Source organism: Mirounga angustirostris, unplaced genomic scaffold (genome assembly GCF_029215605.1).
Source record: "Mirounga angustirostris isolate CCGP_5_RB_7025 unplaced genomic scaffold, mMirAng1.0.hap1 SCAF_14, whole genome shotgun sequence".
Lineage (NCBI taxonomy): Eukaryota > Metazoa > Chordata > Mammalia > Carnivora > Phocidae > Mirounga > Mirounga angustirostris.
Genome location: NW_026991722.1, coordinates 55,121,015 through 55,137,426, shown reverse-complemented (window position 1 = coordinate 55,137,426; position 16,412 = coordinate 55,121,015). Strand labels below are relative to the sequence as shown.

The 16,412-nt window shown below is 42.9% G+C and overlaps 1 protein-coding gene across 2 annotated transcripts in view; it reads left to right on the top strand.

The window, feature by feature from the left end:
* Nucleotides 1–3,762, top strand: part of L3MBTL4 (L3MBTL histone methyl-lysine binding protein 4) — a 496,448-nt gene extending 492,686 nt beyond the window's left edge. For both annotated transcript variants that reach the window (XM_064577895.1, XM_064577896.1), the window contains exon 19: nt 1,616–3,762. In XM_064577895.1, the coding sequence (XP_064433965.1) occupies nt 1,616–1,783 (168 nt within the window). In that variant the 3' untranslated portion in view covers nt 1,784–3,762. The remainder of the gene's footprint in view (nt 1–1,615) is intronic.
* The last annotated feature ends 12,650 nt before the right edge of the window (nt 3,763–16,412 follow it).

Below are 16,412 nucleotides of genomic sequence, written 5' to 3'. Positions count from 1 at the left end.
ACTTGGGTCCGTGGGGGGATCCTTACTTCCTCAGTGAGTCATTGACATGAAGGGTTTGTATCATTAATTGAAAAAAGTTAGAACCACGGTGCTAGATTCAGGGAAGGGGGTTACCATAGAAAACCCTTTCATTCTGTCTTCTTGGTTATAGAGCCAGCAAGCTTTCCGAGCCAGTCTGTTGTTTTTTTTAATTTTATTATGTTATGTTAGTCACCATACATCATTGGTTTTTGATGTGGTGATCCACGATCCATTGTTTTCATATAACACCCAGTGCTCCGTGCAGTTCGTGCCCTCCTTAATACCCATCACCGGGCTAACCAATCCCCCCTCCCCCCTCCCCTCTAAAACCCTGTGTGTTTCTCAGAGTCCATAGTCTCTCATGGTTCATCTCTCCCTCCAATTCCCCACCCCCCCCACTCATTTTTCCCTTCCTTCTCCTAATGTCCTCCATGTTATTCCTTATGGTCCACAAATAAGAGAAACCATATGATAATTGGAGCCAGTCTGTTTAAATAGGGGATGCGGGTATAGGACACGCCCACAGTCCCTGGGACTCAAACGGAGAGCAGACTGGGGATTTTAGACAGTGTGGAAAAGGCCTGCGTGGTGGTCACTCAGCATCCTGTGAGTCTCAGGAAAGCTATTACATGTCAGACCGCTATGTTTTAAAAGTTAATAAATAAGGGACGCCTGGGTGGCTCAGTCAGTTAAGCAACCGATTCCTGATTTCTGCCCAGATCATGATCTCAGAGTCATGAGATCCAGCCCCACGTGGGGCTCTGTGCTCAGCAGGGAGTCTTTCTCCCTCCCCCGCACCGCTCGCATGTTCTCTCCAAAATAAATAAATAAATATTTTTAAAAGTTAATAAAACATTTATTTTGTATGTATTTCTGCTTATAAAGGCATTTATTATAAAAAAAATTTAATGCAGGTCAGTTAAAAGGAGAAAATAAAAATCAAACCACTACTCCACCAGCCAAATTTGACTTCACTTAACATTTGGTATAAAGACTTCAAATATTTTCATCATGTATATGTATATATGTGGTCATGCACGTTTAATTTTACAGAATAAAACTGAGATCTTTCTATATCATCATGTCATGGTTTGTTGCTTAACAATTCATGAAAAATTTGCCAAATCATTAAGTGTTTCATTGAGATGTGAATTTTGGTGACTGCCTCGTACCCCAACCTAGACGATATCATAATTGATTTACTTCTGCTATTTTTGAAATGCTGACTGTTTTCAGTATTTCACTATTTCAAATAACACTAGAGTGGATGCATGCACCTTGTTCTCTTGGGAAAAATTCCTGGAGATTTACTTGGTGGATGCAAGTAGGTTTTTTTTAAGGCTCGTGATACAAATTCAGGCCAAGATTTTTTAAACTGTGAACAATAGAAATTTTGCCTGTATATTGAGTTCATATTTAACCGGGTCCTGGGTGACAATACAGAGGGCGGGCCACGGCAGGGCCAGGTGGGAGAGGGTGCCGTGTCTCTCTGTTGTTCGAGGGTTCTGCAGGGAGGTTCACATGGCTCGGCGTCCCACAGCTTGGCCCCCAGAAGTTGCCAAAGGGTAAACAGTGTGTGTTTATTTACTTGCAGCAAATTGATGGCAAAGCCTTCCTGCTTCTGACTCAGACGGACATCGTCAAGGTGATGAAGATCAAACTGGGTCCAGCACTGAAGATCTATAATTCTATCCTCATGTTCAGGAATTCCCAGGACCTCACTGAAGAAGATTCTCTCTCAGGCCAAGAAGCCAGAGGATAAACGCACCACCTGAACGGCCACGGCACCAGGACCTTGTTCTTTCAGCAATAAAACTGGCCCACATTAGTTTGATTTGAATGTCCCCATGGTCATATCCATATTTAATTTGGACTTTGAAAGCAGCTGTGGTTTCGATGTGTAGAGGGTATCGATGACTGATCCAGGGCCAAGGATGCAGGCCCGTGTATGCTTTGGGGACATCTTGATCTTCGGCAGGGTCCTTCCAGCTCTGATGTGTTGCAACAAACAGACCAAAGAAGCCCACACATACACTTTCAGTTCTTCTCCTTCACCATTAACCAGTTTTCAAGCATAAAACTCTCAAGCGGTAAAATATTAGAAAAACAGCATTCACAAATACATTGTTAATGTTTTCACCAGAACATCTGAGCTTGGCTCAGATTTGCCATCTGGGCACAGTGAGTCTAAGAGATAGAGGCCTGGTGCTTTAGAAAGACTTCATGTGGGATTTTTGTGTACTTTACTCAGGAAAGTGTGAATCTTTTAAAAAATAATAATAATAATAAGCACATGTTTTCACGATTCATTAATTCTTTTTGTTCCATTAAGCGTTTCTTGTTTGTCCTCCCAATGGCTCCTGGAACTTGCCCAGGAGCACCCGGGAACAGTCAGCCTGGTCATGTAGCAGAAGCTGGCCAGACCCTCCCAAGGACCCCCACCCCCAGGCAGTGCCCAGTGGCCATCTGCAGGAGCACGGGGGACCCTGTCCTGCCACTGACGTGGGCTGGAGGGCCAGCCACCCACCTGCACCGAACCCCTCCCGGCTTCCGCTCAGAGGCGGCCTCAGGAGAAGTAACTGGCCCTGCGCTCCCTCTGAGCAGGTGTAATAAGGAGCCGTGTTACATCTTTATAGAGACACACCATTAAAAGGGAAGATCTCTAAAGTAGGGAGCTTGGTGGCTATGATTTGTTCGAACAATTCTGATTTCTTGTCAGAATCTTCAGTGTTTCATGTAAGTGACTGTATCTGACACTTAAGAGGAGTCAGTCCCCTCTTTTATACCCACAGCCAGAGCTAAACAGGCCCCCAGGGAAGTGGAGATCCCTTGTTTTCAGAGGGGGCCATGGGGGGAGAAAAGAAACAGACCTCACCCATTTGCTTCATTAAGAATCTTATGGTTGAAGAAAGTTGGTTGAGCTTGGAGAGATTCTCAAGCTGTAGGTCATTGAAGAAAAACAATTCTTCTCTAAGAGGTGTGTGCATATTTCATTTTTTTAAGATCCTCACCTAGATGGAATTTTAATATATTATTGGTTCATGTAAATTTTTGTTTTCTGTGGTTTTGTTTGCTGTTTTCTGGTTTTGTTTTGTTTTGTTTTTAGACTGCCATATACAATTAAATTCCTGCTTCTGCTGTGTTAAAATTTTAATATATTTTAAATGATAATAAACAGATAAAATAAAACCCCCACCTCCATGCCTTAATGAATATGTTGTAATAACCTGTTCCCACAGCACAACCTGAAGGCTTTTTTCTCAGCCATGGAAGAACGAAGCACGGCGTGCATTGGCCAGCAAAGAAGGCAGCCTTCTTTGAGTACTTGGGATATGTTTCCTTAGGGAAGCAGATCTAGCTGTTAATAATTTCAGAAGTTAGGGGCATCTGGGGCTGTTAATAATTTCAGAAATGAGGAGCATCTGGGTGGCTCAGTTGGTTAAAGGGAACACGACTCTTGATCTCAGCTCAGGTCTTGATGGCAGGGTCGTGAGTTTCAGCCCCGTGTTAGGCTCCATGCTGGATGCGGACCTACTTTAAAAAAAATTCTCAAGGGGCGCCTGGGTGGCTCAGTCGTTAAGCGTCTGCCTTCAGCTTAGGTCATGATCCCAGGGTCCTGGGATCGAGCCCCACATAAGGCTCCCTGCTCAGCAGGGAGTCTGCTTCTCCCTCTCCCATTCCCCCTGCTTGTATTTCCTCTCTTGCTGTGTCTCTCTCTGTCAAATAAATAAATAAAATCTTTAAAAAAAAAAAATTCTCAAGTTTTTTTAAAGTAGGTCCGCATCCAGCATGGAGCCTAAATTCTAGGATTTGTTATTATTGAAGCTCCAGTAAGACAAAGTGATAGGACTTTATATTTTTAATCAGGTAAATAGATATCAGTGTCAATGTATAGGGATTTTTTCTTAAAACTTGTTCATGTATTATTTTGATCCATTTTTCTGTGGCATTTGGTGCAAAAAACCTTTTGAATTTATCTTGAAAAAAATTAAAAAAATAAAATTTAAATAACTTGAGAAATTAAAATGGAGATTATTAAATTAAAAAGAACCTCACAATTGCTCATTATACAGGCTCCATGGAAGACCTGAGATGCATGTTTCATATATTTAGTACTTGTCATTTCAACAGAAGGGTCTAGAACAAAACAACACCACCAGGATAAATTAGGGTTGAACTGCCATGTTCCTAGAAGACAGTGTGATCAGATAGAGCTTGATCCAGGTTTCTAGCCACCTGCTGGACACCCCTACTTGTCACCCAATACCTTCACCTTGTCACACTAGAAAGGCAACTCAGATGGCCCCATCCTCATAAATTTACCCAAGTAACAGTACCATCATCAGAGTAGCTACCCAACTCAGGAAACCGAAACATCTGACTGTCCATTTCCGTGTTCTAGATTCTCCACCAGCACGAACTTGCTGAAGGTGGAGACCAGTGGGGTGCAGGTCAGCTCCTGAGGGGTCCCTGCTGGCCCCACATGCTGCCAGCTTTCACGCCTCACCCCACCTTCCTCCTTGGTCACAGCGCTTCCCTCGTGCTCCCCTCCTGTGCTGGAACTACACCAAGCTCCTTTCTTCCTCCAAACTCACCCTCTTAGTGGGCCTCTTACCTGGGCGTACACTGATTCCTCTGCCTGAGGTGTTCTCTCCCCCTCCCCCCTGCCTGGGAAGACCCTGATGCAGCCTCCCTCCCCACCATATGGCTCCGCACTCGCCCTCCTTACCACGTGCTTCCCCGACCCCAAGTCTAGCTGGGCTGTGGGGACAAGAGACGGTGGCAGGCTTGCTCTTCACTTCCTCCCAGCACTTGATGTACCTGGCATTTAATCCACGCAGAGTAAGGGTTCCTTGCATCCGTGAATGAGACAAGCCCATCAAACGCAACTTCAGATCCCAGCTCTGTAACTTCCTAAATAGGCATCACTTGTCTGTAAAAAGAAAAGAACACCCACCCCGAGGAAATTTTTTACATTAGATTTTGTGGATGTGTGGATGTGAATGTAGCCCACATAACACATGTAAGGGGCCGGACACCCCACAGTGGCCGTTCAGTAAGTGTCAGGAAAAGAGTGGTGACAGCCATCCGTTTCCTGAGCATTCTTCCAGGAATCCCCACACATAAACTCCTAAGTTTGCATCAATGCTGAGGACCCCAAGAAGCCCACTTTTCTCAGGGTGCTTATTTGTTAGGGGGCCCAGAAGCATGGGGGGCCTGGGATGATCTCCACCCTACCACGCCCAGCCTTGATGCCCACCAATTCCCTCCCCTCACCCCATGCTCTCCAGACAGGGTGGAAACCTTACAAGATGAAATCTTTCTCCCAGGAGGATCCTCCCACCCTCAGGAGTCAGGCCGCATCCAGAAATGCCCCAGATGGTTTGAAGACCTTGGCTGCCCTCAGATACCACCCTTAGCCTCTTATTTTCCTCTTTCCTGATTCCCACCCGGAATATGCGTGAGTCAGGGACAAAGCAAAAAATTGCCAGTAGGACTTCAAGAAATACAAACTTTTGGGTTATTAGAAAGAGTTCCCCTAAAGGAACATTTGTACAACACATCATAAGTACACATCATGGGGCTGGAAATTAGATCATTAGCAAGGATGATCAGGGAGCTTAGGACCTCTGAGACCATAGTCTTTGAATGCCTTTAATTTCGGATACTTTTTCAAAAAAATAAATTTCTCTACTTCCAACAACCCACAGTCCTCCCAAGAAAAACCTCTCCTTAATCAGCTCTGAACACCTCTTTCCTCCTAGCCTACGATTAGATCCTGACCTTGGATAACTCAAGTCCTAAACAGATTCCAAGAGTGGTTCCTGTTAACCCCGGCTCTGAGTTGTGACCTCTTACCCTTGCTGAGGGCCGACTTGAACATCCCTGGCATTTCTTGGTGGAATTTTCTTTGTCTGTGGAATCTCCTTCTGTTGAGTAAGGGTTGGAGGCAGGGAAGTGTGGGTACAAGTACTTGGGCTTTGGAGTGAGGGCCAGCTTGAATCCTGACTCCTGTGCCTGATCCAGAAACATTTCTTAACCACCCAGCAAATGACCAACTTGCCACAGTTACTCATTCCTTTTGAAATACTGAGTTTTCCCTGCATTACATTGTGTTTCATATCATTTTAAAGAATCTTCCGTTTGTCTCTGCAACTCTCGGAGCTGAAAAATATATTCTTGAATATGAAGTGTTCCTATGAATATATTCTTTTTTTTTTTAAAGATTTATTTATTTATTTATTTGAGACAGAGAGAATGAGAGAGAGAGAGCACATGAGAGGGGGGAGGGTCAGAGGCAGAAGCAGGCTCCCTGCCGAGCAGGGAGCCCGATGCGGGACTCGATCCCGGGACTCCAGGATCATGACCTGAGCCGAAGGCAGTCGCTTAACCAACTGAGCCACCCAGGCGCCCCCTTATGAATATATTCTTAATATTCAAGAATACATTCCTCATGAATATTTTTTCTTGTAAGTTCTTAAAAACCGATTCTCCTTATAAATATATTCATGAAAAATATATTTGTTAATAGACTCTTGAATATTCAGAATCCTTACATATTCTTATGAATAAATATATTAATGAATAATATATTCCTAAAAACTCTCCCTTCAAAAATATACTCTGGCTCTATTCTGGCCCAGTCTCCGTCCCTCCCTGCCCTCCGGTGTGTATCTGCAGCAGAGGCCTGGGACAGCCGCAGTCCTGAAGATACAGCTGTGAAGACAGCCTGAACCGAGCCACTAACACTCCAGAGTTACACAAGCGGACTTGCTGACTGAGCACTCCGCTGAATTGCTGATCGCAACTTGATTTCTCAGTGAGATCACCTGCTCCCCAGGCTTTGCACCAAAGATCCCTTTCAGGCAGAGGATGGGTTAAAACACAGCCCAGCTGCCATTGCCGAGTGCCGGAGCCCGATGCCCACGTGCCAGGGCTGGGATGTGCAGGCGAGTCCCGAGGGCCTGCAGGGCCGCGGTGATGTCAGCAGAGGACCACGGGCACATTGCATTGGGCACGTCCCTTGGAGACCCCAGGGCATTGAGAGGCAAAGCTGCAACATCCCAATCACTGTTTGACAGAGTGGCCATGAGAATGATTCGGAGATGGAGAAAAGGGGAAAGAGTTGCAGGTTTAAAAAAAAAAAGTAAGAACCACCATTAAAAAGAAAATGAAAAGCAAAAGGTGGGAGAAATGAGACTTCAGTTTGAAATACTGAGTTTTTCTCCAAATGGTTCTATCTTGTGGGATCAGACTCGTTGTGTCAGGTATTAGATTGTGTTCCTTTTGATGGAAGAATCTAGACATCCAGGCAAATTGATGCAGGAAGAACACAAAATGCTAAGGAATCCCAGGTTAAACCCAGATGTTCTCACCATGGATTTTTCACAGCTGTTGAACTGCGACTGATAGCAATTGTATTAAATACTCCTGGGGACTGTTTAGAAATGCAGGAGCCTGTATTTTATTGTGAAGTCCTGGGGCCTCAAAGGTCTTTTAGAAGGAAAAAAAAAAAATCAAGAACTACTGGCTAGTATTAAGTCAGTTGCATTTAAAAGAATAAATAAATACAAAGTGCGTTTGCAGGATCTCTTCCCAAAGAGCCGAGTTGCTTCGGCAGCTAGTTGTGAATGAGTAGAGTGTGTGTGGCATATGTTTGCATGGAGGTGGCTGTTTGTCTAGACACTGTTCCATGATTTGGGGTTAGGATCTGCTCTGACAGTTTGCTTCAGGAGGCAGTGGAGAATTTGTTTTGTATTGTTTCTTGGTTTTTTTCAAGAAGCAATTCAAATTTCATTTGGCCTGGCCTCTCCAACAGAAAGAGTCAAACCAGTCAAAAATTAGTTTATCAAAGGAAAACTCACTCCGACGGGTTACTTGCTGTTGGTGATTGAATTTTTTTCTTTTATTTTTCAACCAATTTGCAGTTATCCTCCAGAACAACCAGCTTACTATTTCCCTCACTCTTTTTATTTATTTTTTTTAAGGATAGATTTGTTTTTCACATGCTGTTGTTAGTATTAGTTTGGAAACCTGCCCTTCCTTCACAGAGATTTACCCCAGTGCCTTTGGGCCTGAAAATTTAAATCTGAGAAAAGAAACAATATCAGAGATACACCTCCATATTGATTCAAAAACTTTCTTCTAATGAATCAGCAAATTCACCTGAACAGATGTCCTCATCCTTGTCCATTTTGGAAATTATTAAATTCACCCATTCAACAAATATTTATTGAGAGCCCACTATGTCCCAGGCTCTACTGGCATTTGGAATGCATCTGTGGACAAATAAATAAAAATCTCTGCTTTTGTGGACCTTAAATTCAAGGGGGGTAGAGACAGACAATAAACCATAAGCATTAAACTATGCAGATGAATAGGAGGGGATCAAGGGAGAAAAGTCTCGGGTCTGGTGTAATAGAAATATGATCTTGCTGGGACACAAATCTTACAGACAATATGGCATTTAGGGATGCGATTCACATGACACATACCTGCGCAGACCCAGGTATTGTTCAATTCTTTCTAAACCTTTGTTCTTGCTCTGCCATTGTAAACTGCAGAGATGTTCTCATATCTCCCCACAGGACCTAGAACAATTCTCCACACAGAGGTGTCTCTCAGTTCATACTGCTAACTGGCTGGCTCAAGAGTGTGAATATTATTTTAAGTACCAGTCTGATGTTAGCAATTAAGTAATCTGTTACCTGGAAATTTCTGGATCATTCCCCTCCCCCCCCCGATTCTACGTAGCAATTAACAAGAAGTAATCAGAGACACTTGTAATGTGATTAAGTGAAAATTGTCATCAGGCGGGTAATTTTAAATACTGCTGTGCTTTAAATAGACTCATTAATTTTAGCTCAATGGTGTTCTAATATTTATTATGCATACATAAGAATTTTAAATACAGGGAGGGGGGAAAGATGGCGGAGGAGTAGGGGACCCTATTTCAACTGGTCCCCGGAATTGAGCTGGATATCTACCAGACCACTCTGAGCACCCAAGAAACCAGCCTGAGATGTAAGAAGATCCTGATCTCTACAAACAGAATATCGCAGGCGGTTGGGTGTGAGGTACAAAGCGGAGAGCCGGGATTCCTTGGGCAGGTATCAGAGGATAAATGGCAGCGGGAGGGAGCCTGGCTGTGGGGATCCTGCACCGCCAGTGAGCGACAGCCTCGCGCGCTGGGGACTGGACACAGACTCGAAGACCGATAGCAACGGGAAAGAACTTTAGGGCAGCCTCTGGGGTGGAAAACCAGACCAGCGGGGTCGCACACACGAACTGCAGCCCCCCGGACAGAAACTGGAGCGACAGTCGCACGCACGAGAAATGCAGCCTCCGAGTCTGAAACCTGGTGCACTGGGGTCGCACCTGCGAACTGCAATCCCCGGGGAGGGAAACCCCGAGCGGTGGCGTCCCGCGCACGCGCGAATTGGGAGCAGCTGGCGGTTTTAGAAGCACAAAGGGCAGAGACGTGCCCCGACCTGGAGGCAGGACTGGGGGCGCTGCGGAGGGGCGCACAACCCAGGACGCTGCAGTTTATAGCAGCACGGACAGAGACGGAGACAGTGTGGCCTGGAGAGCTCACTGAAGAACAGACTGAGGTCTCTCTGCTCTGAGGCAGAGGGTTGGAAACGGTCTCTTCTGCCCTGACTCGCGGAAGAGACGCGGAAAGCAGCCAGGGAAAGGCGCCAGAGAACAAAAGCCCCAAAGACTGATTCCCACTGGGCCCATCCCCCGCCACAGGGGCGCAGGGCAACTCCGCCCAAACAGGGTTGTCTGAGTAACAGCGCGGCAGGTCCCTCCCGCAGAAGACAGGTGGGAAAACAAGAGGCCAGGAACCCTAAGGTCCCAAGAAAACAGGTGCATCTTGCTTGGGTTCTGGTCAATAATTTGAACTCTATACATTCCCTCAAACACCCATCAACAGAATGACTAGGAGGAGGAGCCCCCAAAACAGAAAAGACTCAGAGATTATGACTTATGCTGCAGATTTACAAATGGATGCAGATATAACCAAGATGTCAGAGATGGAATTCAGGCTAGCAATTGTGAAGACAATGGCTAGAATGGAGAAATCAATTAATGGCAACACAGAGTCTCTAAGGGCAGAAATAATAGGTGATTTGGCAGAACTTAAAAATGGTATCAATGAGATCCAATCCAATCTAGATAATCTAACAGCTAGAGTAACTGAGACAGAAGAGAGAATAAGCGACCTGGAAGACAATGTAATAGATAAAAAGGGAAAAGAGGAGGCCAGGGAAAAACAACTCAGAATCCATGAAAATAGAATCAGAGAAATAAGTGACACCATGAGGCGTTCCAATGTCAGAATAATTGGAATCCCGAGGGAGTGGAGAGAGAGAGAGGGCTAGAAGATGTATTTGAGCAAATCGTAGCTGAGAACTTCCCTAATCTGGGGAATGAAACAAACATTCGAGTCCTAGAGGCAGAGAGGACCCTCCCAAGATCAAGGAAAACAGGTCAACACCCCGGCATGTAATAGTAAAACTTGCAAATCTTAGAACCAAGGAAACCATCTTAAGGGCAGTTAGGGGGAAGAGTCCTTACATACAGAGGAAGAAACATCAGAATAATGTCAGACCTATCCACAGAGACCTGGCAAGCCAGAAAGGCTTGGCAAGACATATTCAGGGTACTAAATGAGAAGAACATGCAGCCAAGAATACTTTATCTGGCAAGGCTTTCATTTAGAATGGATGGAGAGATGCAGAGCTTCCACGACCAGCAGAAGTTGAAAGAATATGTGACCACTAAGACGGCCATGCAAGAAATATTAAGGGGGGTTCTATAAAAGGAGAAAGACCCCAAGAGTGATCTACAACAGAAATTTACAGGGACAATCTATAAAAACAACGTCTTCACAGGCAACATGATGACAATTAATTCATATCTTTTAATAATCACTCTCAACGTGAATGGCCTAAATGCTCCCATAAAATGGCACAGGGTTGCAGACTGGATAGAAAGATAGGACCCATCCATATGCTGTCTACAAGAGACTCATTTTGAACCTAAAGATACATCCAGACTGAAAGTGAAGGGTGGAGATCCATCTTCCATGCCAGCAGACCTCAAAAGAAAGCTGGGGTAGCAATTCTTATATCAGACAAATTAGATTTTAAACTAAAGTCTGTAATAAGAGACACAGAAGGACACTATATCATTCTTCAAGGGTCTATCCAACAAGAAGATCTAACAATTGTAAATATCTATGCCCCCAACATGGGAGCAGCCATCTACATAAGCCAACTGTTAACCAAAATAAAGAGTCATATTGATAACAATTCGTTAATTGTAGGAGACCTCAATACTCCACTCTCAGCAATGGACAGATCATCTAAGCAGAAAATCAACAAGGAAACAAGAGCTTTGAATGATACATTGGACCAGATGGACCTCATAGATATTTACAGAACATTCCACCCTAAAACAACAGAATACTCATTTTTCTCAAGCGCACATGGAACTTTCTCCAGAATAGACCACATACTGGGTCACAAATCAGGTCTCAACTGATACCAAAAGATTGAGATTATTCCCTGCATATTCTCAGACCACAATGCTCTAAAACTGGAACTCAATCACAAGAAAAAATTTGGCAGAAATTCAAACACTTGGAAGCTAAAGACCACTCTGCTCAAGAATGTTTGGGTCAACCAAGAAACCAAAGAAGAACTTAAACAATTCATGGAAATCAATGAGAACGAAAACACATTGGTCCAAAACCTATGGGATACTGCAAAGGCGTTCCTAAGGGGGAAATACATAGCCATCCAAGCCTCACTCAAAAAAATAGAAAAACCCCAAATTCACCAACTAACTCTACACCTTAAAGAACTAGAGAAAAAGCAACAAATGACACCTAAGCCACGCATTAGAAGAGAAATAATTAAAATTAGAGCAGAAATCAATGAATTAGAAACCAGAAACACAGTAGATTAGATCAATGAAACTAGAAGTTGGTTCTTTGAAAGAATTAATAAGATTGATAAACCACTGGCCAGACTTATCCAAAAGAAGAGAGAAAGGACTCAAATTAATAAAATTATGAATGAAAGGGGAGAGATCACGACTAACACCAAGGAAATAGAAACAATTATTAGAAATTATTATCAACAACTATATGCCAATAAACTGAGCAATCTGGATGAAATGGAGGCCTTCCTGGAAACCTATAAGCTGCCAAGACTGAAACAGGAAGACATTGACAACCTGAATAGGCCAATAACCAGTAATGAGATTGAAGCAATGATCAAAAACCTCCCAAAAAACAAGAGTCCAGGGCCTGATGGATTCCCTGGGGAATTCTACCAAACATTCAAAGAAGAAATAATACCTATTCTACTGAAGCTGTTTCAAAAAATAGAAACAGAAGGAAAACTTCCAAACTCATTCTATGAGGCCAGCATTACCTTAAGCCCCAAACCAGGCAAAGACCCCATCAAAAAGGAGAATTTCAGACCGATATCCCTGATGAATATGGATTCCAAAATCCTCAACAAAATCCTAGCTAATAGGATCCAACAATACATTAAAAGGATCATCCACCACGACCAAGTGGGATTTATCCCCGGGATGCAAGGGTGGTTCAACATTCGCAAATCAATCAATGTGAGAGAACACATTAATAAGAGGAGGGAGAAGAACCATATGGTCCTCTCAACTGATGCAGAAAAAGCATTTGACAAAATACAACATCCTTTCCTGATTAAAACTCTCCAGAGTATAGGGATAGAGGGAACATTCCTCAAGCTCATAAATCCATCTATGAAAAACCCACAGCGAATATCATCCTCAATGGGGAAAAGCTGAGAGCCTTTCCCTTAAGATCAGGAACACGTCAAGGGTGCCCACTCTCACCACTGTTGTTCAACATAGTCCTAGAAGTCCTAGCAACAGCAATCAGACAACAAAAAGAAACAAAAGGTATTCAAATTGGCAAAGAAGAAGTCAAACTCTCTCTTTTCGCAGACGACATGATACTTTATGTGGAAAACCCAAAAGACTCCACCCCCAAATTACTAGAACTCATATGGCAATTCAGTAATGTGGCAGGATACAAAATCAATGCACAAAAATCAGTTGCTTTCTTATACACTAACAACACAACTGTAGAAAGAGAAATTAAAGAAACGATTCCATTTACAATAGCACCAAAAACCACACGATACCTCCGAATAAACCTAACCAAAGAGGTAAAGGATCTATACTCTAGGAACTACAAAACACTCATGAAAGAAATTGAAGAAGACACAAAGAGATGGAAAAATATTCCATGCTCATGGATTGGAAGAATAAACATTGTTAAAATGTCTATGCTACCCAGAGCAATCTATACCTTCAATGCCATCCCGATCAAAATTCCAATGACATTTTTCAAAGTGCTAGAGCAAACAATCCTAAAATTTGTATGGAATCAGAAAAGACCCCGAATCACCAAGGAGATGTTGAAAAAGAAAAACAAAGCTGGGGGCATCACATTGCCTGGTTTCAAGCTATATTACAAAGCAGTGATCACCAAGACAGCATGGTACTGGCACAAAAACAGACATACAGACCAATGGAACAGAATAGAGAACCCAGATATGGACCCTCAACTCTATGGTCAAATAATCTTTGACAAAGCAGGAAAAAACATGCAATGGAAAAAAGACAGTCTCTTCAATAAATGGTGCTGGGAAAATTGGACAGCCACATGCAGAAGAATGAAACTCGACCATTCTCTAACACCATTCACAAAGATAAACTCAAAGTGGATGAAAGACCTCAGTGTGAGACAGGAATCCATCAAAATCCTAGAGGAGAACATAGGCAGTACCTCTTTGACATCGCCTACAGCAACTTCTTTCAAGATACATCTCCAAAAGCTAGTGAAACAAAAGCAAAAATGAGCTTTTGGGACTTCATCAAGATAAAAAGCTTCTGCACAGCAAAGGAAACAGTCATCAAAGCAAAGAGGCAACCCACAGAATGGGAGAAGATATTTGCAAATGACACTACAGATAAAGGGCTGGTATCCAAGATCTATAAAGAACTTCTCAGACTCAACACCCAAAAGACAAATAATCAAGTCAAAAAGTGGGCAGAAGAGAAGAACAGACACTTCTCTGAAGGAGACATACAAATGGCTAACAGACACATGAAAAAATGTTCATCATGATTAGCCATCAGGGAAATCCAAATCAAAACCACACTGAGATACCACCTTACACCAGTTAGAATGGCCAAAATGGACAGGGAGAGAAACAACAAATGTTGGAGAGGTTGTGGAGAAAGGGGAACCCTCGTACACTATTGGTGGGAATGCAAGTTGGTACAGCCACTTTGGAAAACAGTGTGGAGGTGCCTCAAAAATTTAAAAATAGAGCTACCCTATGACCCAGCAATTGCACTACTGGGTATTTACCCCAAAGACACAGATGTAGTGAAAAGAAGGGCCATATGCACCCCAATGTTCATAGCAGCGATGTCCGCAATAGCCAAACTGTGGAAAGAGCCGAGATGCCCTTCAACAGATGAATGGATAAAGAAGATGTGGTCCATATATACAATGGAATATTACTCAGCCATCAGAAAAGATGAATACCCAACTTTTACATCAACATGGATGGGACTGGAGGAGATTATGCTAAGTGAAATAAGTCAAGCAGAGAAAGTCAATTATCATATGGTTTCACTTATTTGTGGAATATAAGGAATAAAATGGAGGACATTAGGAGAAGGAAGGGAAAAGTGGGCGGGGGGAATTGGAGGGAGAGATGAACCATGAGAGACTATGAACCTGAGAAAACAAACAGGGTTTTAGAGGTGAGGGGGAGGGGGGATTGGTTAGCCTGGTGATGGGTATTAAGGAGGGCATGTACTACATGGAGCACTGGGTGTCATATGAAAACAATGGATTGTGGATCACTACATCAAAAACTAATGATATATTGTATGGTGACTAACAACGTAATAAAATTAAAAACTACAAAAAAATTAAAAATTAAAAAAAAAGAATTTTAAATACAAATCTTTTTTCCATTGATATGCTTGGTAATCCTGTCACCTGAAAAAATTATCCCACTAATAATTTTCAAGCCCTCCAGTAGGGTAGCTACAATTAATAATGTGATTCACAAGAATACTGAACTACAACAGACAACAAATTGATGAAAGGTGTCTGATCAAAAGGTGGAAAGACTTGACACTTTCTGTGAGTCAACACTAAGTACCTAGAATGGGTCTGCTTTACAACTGTCTTCGATGTCTCCACAGGGCAAGTTTTTCAAATTAATCAGTTTGATGCATGTTCATTTGAAAATTGATTAGCCTGTAAGGATGTACAATTTTCGGAAAAGTGATTAGCTAGCTAGCTAGCCAACATCTGTCTATCAATCATCTCTAGGCAAGTTCTCTTAAACTGAAAAGTCTCTAACAGTTTGTCAAGATATGAACGTGAAGCAGGCTACTGTCTGTGAACTGTTGGGGCAAAGACTGAATTTTGCACGTATGGGTGGCTTGAAGAGTCATTTGTAGCTCGTGACCACGTTCAGCAGACTTGGGCGGACAGAAGCTCATTTCACAATTCAATCTATATTCTGTGCAGACAATTGGAATATTCTTTCTGCCCTCAGAAGTAAACAATAAAGAAATAAAGAACTCGCTGATTTAAAAACCTTAAACTCGAGGTTGTGGACACCATTTTTTTTGTACTGGCATTAAGCCAGGGAAAAGGATTTAGTCCCACGAATCCATTTTGCCCTCATTTCCCTTTTCTCTGTGGACAATAGATAATTACACACATTCATCCTTAGAAGCAATGTCATAGCTTTCTCGACCTTGATGAGGGTCTGAAAAAAACATAAATAGAACATGACTTGAATGGTTGGGTCACGTGATTATCGTCATCTTCATTATTCCATTTCCAAAAAACCCTAGTAAAAACAGTTTTACAATCTCCTACAGGGACTCCTTCATCATAGCCCCTTGAAGAGAAAGATTATGTCTTGTGGAATTTTCTACCATGCTCAGTGCGAGCATAGAGCCTTACACACGGGGCAAATGGAATTTAATATTTAACAACTGGATTGTGTATACACTCAATAGGTATTTGTTGAAGAAACAAGAAAAAAAAAGATGTACCTTTTCAGATCTAGCTTCAGTTATTCAAACTTCAGCTTAAGATGTAAACATTCTGGGGGCTGCTGGGTGGCTCAGTCAATGAAGCAACTGCCTTAGGCTCAGGTCATGATCTCAGGGTCCTGGCATCAAGCCCCACATTGGGCTCCCTGCTCAGCGGGGAGCCTGCTTCTCCCTCTGCCTGCCACTCCCCCTGCCTGTGCTCGCTCTCTCTGTCAAATAAACAACATCTTTTT